Below are 3,417 nucleotides of genomic sequence, written 5' to 3'. Positions count from 1 at the left end.
GAACTTACTGTCAGTAGAATTTGATAAGAAAATTGAGCTTAATATTTAGCTTTTTATAACATAATATCTTATGCCTATTAGTCCCCAACAAAGCACCTAGCTTCTACTCAGATATGAAATCAAAAAGTCACTACTGGAGCCACAGGTAGGGTGGTACTAAAAGAATTTCTCCCACCTAAACAAATTTTTTACACTATGCTGTATGTTTCTTTAGTATTTTTCATTTTGGCAAATACTCATTAAGTGCCACGTTTGGGTTAATTTATGTTCTAAGTGCTGGAGATACATCTAATAAGATGGACATGGTACCTGCTGTCAAGGAGTTCACACTCTACTTGGGAAAAAATACATATACAATGAGCAAAAAAATTTTTAAAAATCAGAACTACAGAGTTCAATGCTATGAAGACACCTCACAGGAAGATGGGATAGAGAATGATGGGGCTCTACAACAGGATCATAAAAGAGGACTATTTCTTACGATCTTTGTCCTTCTTTATATTGGTGCACATCTGAATCTGTGATGATTCAGAGGCAGCCTTCATTTTATTAAAATCTATTATTTCTTCTTCCAATTGTCTTCTCTCTTCTTCAAGTTTCATTGTTTCCTCTTGTTGAACCCTTTTAAGATGCTCAAACTTGTCCTGTAGCTGTGAAACAAATGTGCAGTTATGACTCAGAGCACAGTGTGGCAGATCATTTAAAAGAACATGCTTTTTTTCCCCTGTTTATCAAACATACCCTAATCAGAGTAGTGCATGATATTAAAAACAACCTCAAAAGTTTGTGATTAAAGTGAACAAAGAGATATGAAATTTTTCTTAATTTTAATTTTAAATATTTTCCCATTGAATCAAATGTAATAAAACCCACAGCCGTGAATAATATTTTTAAGATATTTTAAAAATATTTCAAGGACTTATTCAGTTACTTTTCACTTCCTCAGGAGATCTTATTTAATTTGTGGGGCTTAAAATAAATTTAGCCACATGAGGAGGCACTATCACCTTGGATTTTATTGTAGGAAGGCCTGGGTCTTTGACATGACTTTGTTTTCGAACACATGGATTGCTTGTATGCATCAGAGAAGGTTTTTGTATGTTTATTTTTAGGGTAGGGCTTGTATGGCATAAAACTATAAAGAACAGGCTTAATTGTGGTTTAATTTTATAAAAATTATATAAGCTAGGGGCTTGAAATGCCACAATACTTATCAGCAGACTGATATGGCTGCCAAGAAAGCAAGCACAGTGTTGAGACCAGTGGTTCTCAACTTTGGGTGTTTGTGATGAGCATCCAGTGAGCTGGTAAATCTCCCACTGCTCAGACTACATCCAGCTCGATCACATCAGACTACCTAGAGCTGAAACCCAGGCATCAGTGCTTTTTAAACTTTCCCAGGTAATTTTAGTATACAACAAAGCTTGAGATCTATGATTCTAGACACAAATTATTTCTCATCTGTTAAAAACAAATATCTCTTGGAGTTTCATATTTAGCCCTAAGAAGCAAAGGAGCATTTACACACAAAGACATGAAGAATGATTGAAAAAGCTGAAGATGTGGGGTTCTGGCAACTGTAAATTACAGCAAAAAATCATTGAGAAAACATTTCATTTAAAGATGAGAAGCCAAGGGCAGAAACCAGAGAGAGCTAAACTTCATTCCAATATATAAATGGTTCAAAATTTAACTACTCCTAAATGGAATGGGTTCTCTTCTGAGTAAGTTAGTTCCCTAACCTGAAAAGTATTCAGCGACAGACAGATTAGCTATGAATATTGGATGGGAAGAAAAAATAGATGATTACTGAAGTCTCTTATAGATCTATGAGTTTATTATTTTATGCAAATCCTCTTCAGAGAGTAGCCATTAGTGCACCAATTCTTTTTTAAAAATTTATTTATTTTGAATATTCATGAGATACAAAGCTGATTGTCTCCCCTCCTGCCCATGGTGTGGGGGCCAGATTCATATTGGGGGCATACCCATTACCAGAAATTACTATTGTACCCTTTGTTCCCTTCCAATTATCCCCCAACTTCCCCCCCACCCTTCTCCCCTTAACTCCAATTTGTAGCCCTAGGAATGTTCTCTCCCTCTGTTGGATGGTGGGACTAATGTGGTCTTTCGTTCCTGCCTTCCTCTCTTAGCTCCCACATATTAACAAGCACATGCGGTATTTATCCCTCTGTGCTTTGCTTGTTTCACTCAGCATAAGTTTCTCCAGGTTCATCCATGTTGTTGCAAATGGGAGAATTTCATTCTTTTTTATGGCAAAGTAGTATTCCATGGTGTATATATATCACAGTTTCCTTATCCAGCCATCTATTAATGGACATTAGGTTGGTTCCATATCTTGGCTGTTGTAAACAGAGCTGCAATAAATATGGGAGCGCAGGTATCTCATCAACATGATGATTTCCATTCCTCTGGATATGTACCCAGAAAAGGGATTGCTGGATCATATGGAAGATCTATCTGTAGTTGTTTGAGAAACCTCCAAATTGTTTTCCAAAGTGGTTGTATTAATTTACATTCCAACCAACAGTGCAGTAGTGTTCCCTTCTCTCCACACCTTTGTCAGCATTTGTTATTCACCATCTTTTTGATCATAGCCAGTCTAACTGGAGTGAGGTGGTATCTCAACGTGGTTTTAATTTGCATTTCCCTGATGACTACTGATGTTGAGCATTTTTTCATATATCTGTTGGCCATTTGTATGTCTTCTTTTGAAAAATGTCTATTCAGCTCCTTTGCCCATTTTTAACTTGGGTATTTTTTTTACTATATAATTGCTTGAGTTCTATGTATATTCTGGATATTAGTCCCTTGTTGGATGCATAGTTGGCAAAATTTTTCTCCTACTCTGTAGGTTGTCTTTTCATTCTGTTGATTGTTTCTTTTGCTGTGCAGAAACTTTTTAGATTGATATAGTCCCATTTGTTTATTTTTTCTTTTGTTGCTTGTGCTTTTGGGTTCATGTTCATAAAGCCCGTGCCCTGACCTAACTGCTGAAGTGTTTCACCTATATTTTCCCTTAGTAATTTTACAGTTTTGGGTCTTATACCTAGGTCTTTAATCCATTTGGAGTTGACTTTAGTGTATGGTGAGAGATGCATATCTAGTTTCATTCATCTGCATGTGGATATCCAGTTTTCCCAGCACCACTTGTTGAAGAGGCAGTCTTTTCCCCAGTGTAGATTTTTTGTTGCCTTTGTCCAATATCACATGGCTATAAGCCTGAGGAGTGATTTCTGGGTTCTCTATTCTACTCCACTGGCCTGAATGTCTATTTTTATACCAGTACTATGCTGTTTTGGTTACAACAGCTTTGTATTATAATTTGAAGTCAGGCAGAGTTATGCCACCAGCTTTTTTTTTTTTTTTTTTTTTTTTTTTTTTTGTTTTTTTGTT

The 3,417-nt window shown here is 36.1% G+C and overlaps 1 protein-coding gene across 1 annotated transcript in view; it reads right to left on the bottom strand.

Annotated features, from left to right (window-relative positions):
* Positions 1-312: 312 nt before the first annotated feature.
* LOC103609221 (septin-14-like) overlaps positions 313-3,417 on the bottom strand; it is a 56,521-nt gene continuing 53,416 nt past the window's right edge. The window contains exon 4 of the mRNA XM_008593578.1: positions 313-650. Within this exon, the coding sequence (XP_008591800.1) occupies positions 471-650 (180 nt within the window). The 3' untranslated portion in view covers positions 313-470. The remainder of the gene's footprint in view (positions 651-3,417) is intronic.

This window comes from Galeopterus variegatus, unplaced genomic scaffold (genome assembly GCF_000696425.1).
Source record: "Galeopterus variegatus unplaced genomic scaffold, G_variegatus-3.0.2 Scaffold9360, whole genome shotgun sequence".
Taxonomy (NCBI): domain Eukaryota; kingdom Metazoa; phylum Chordata; class Mammalia; order Dermoptera; family Cynocephalidae; genus Galeopterus; species Galeopterus variegatus.
Note: the sequence above shows the minus strand (reverse complement) of the source record. Positions and strands in the feature narration are given on the sequence as shown.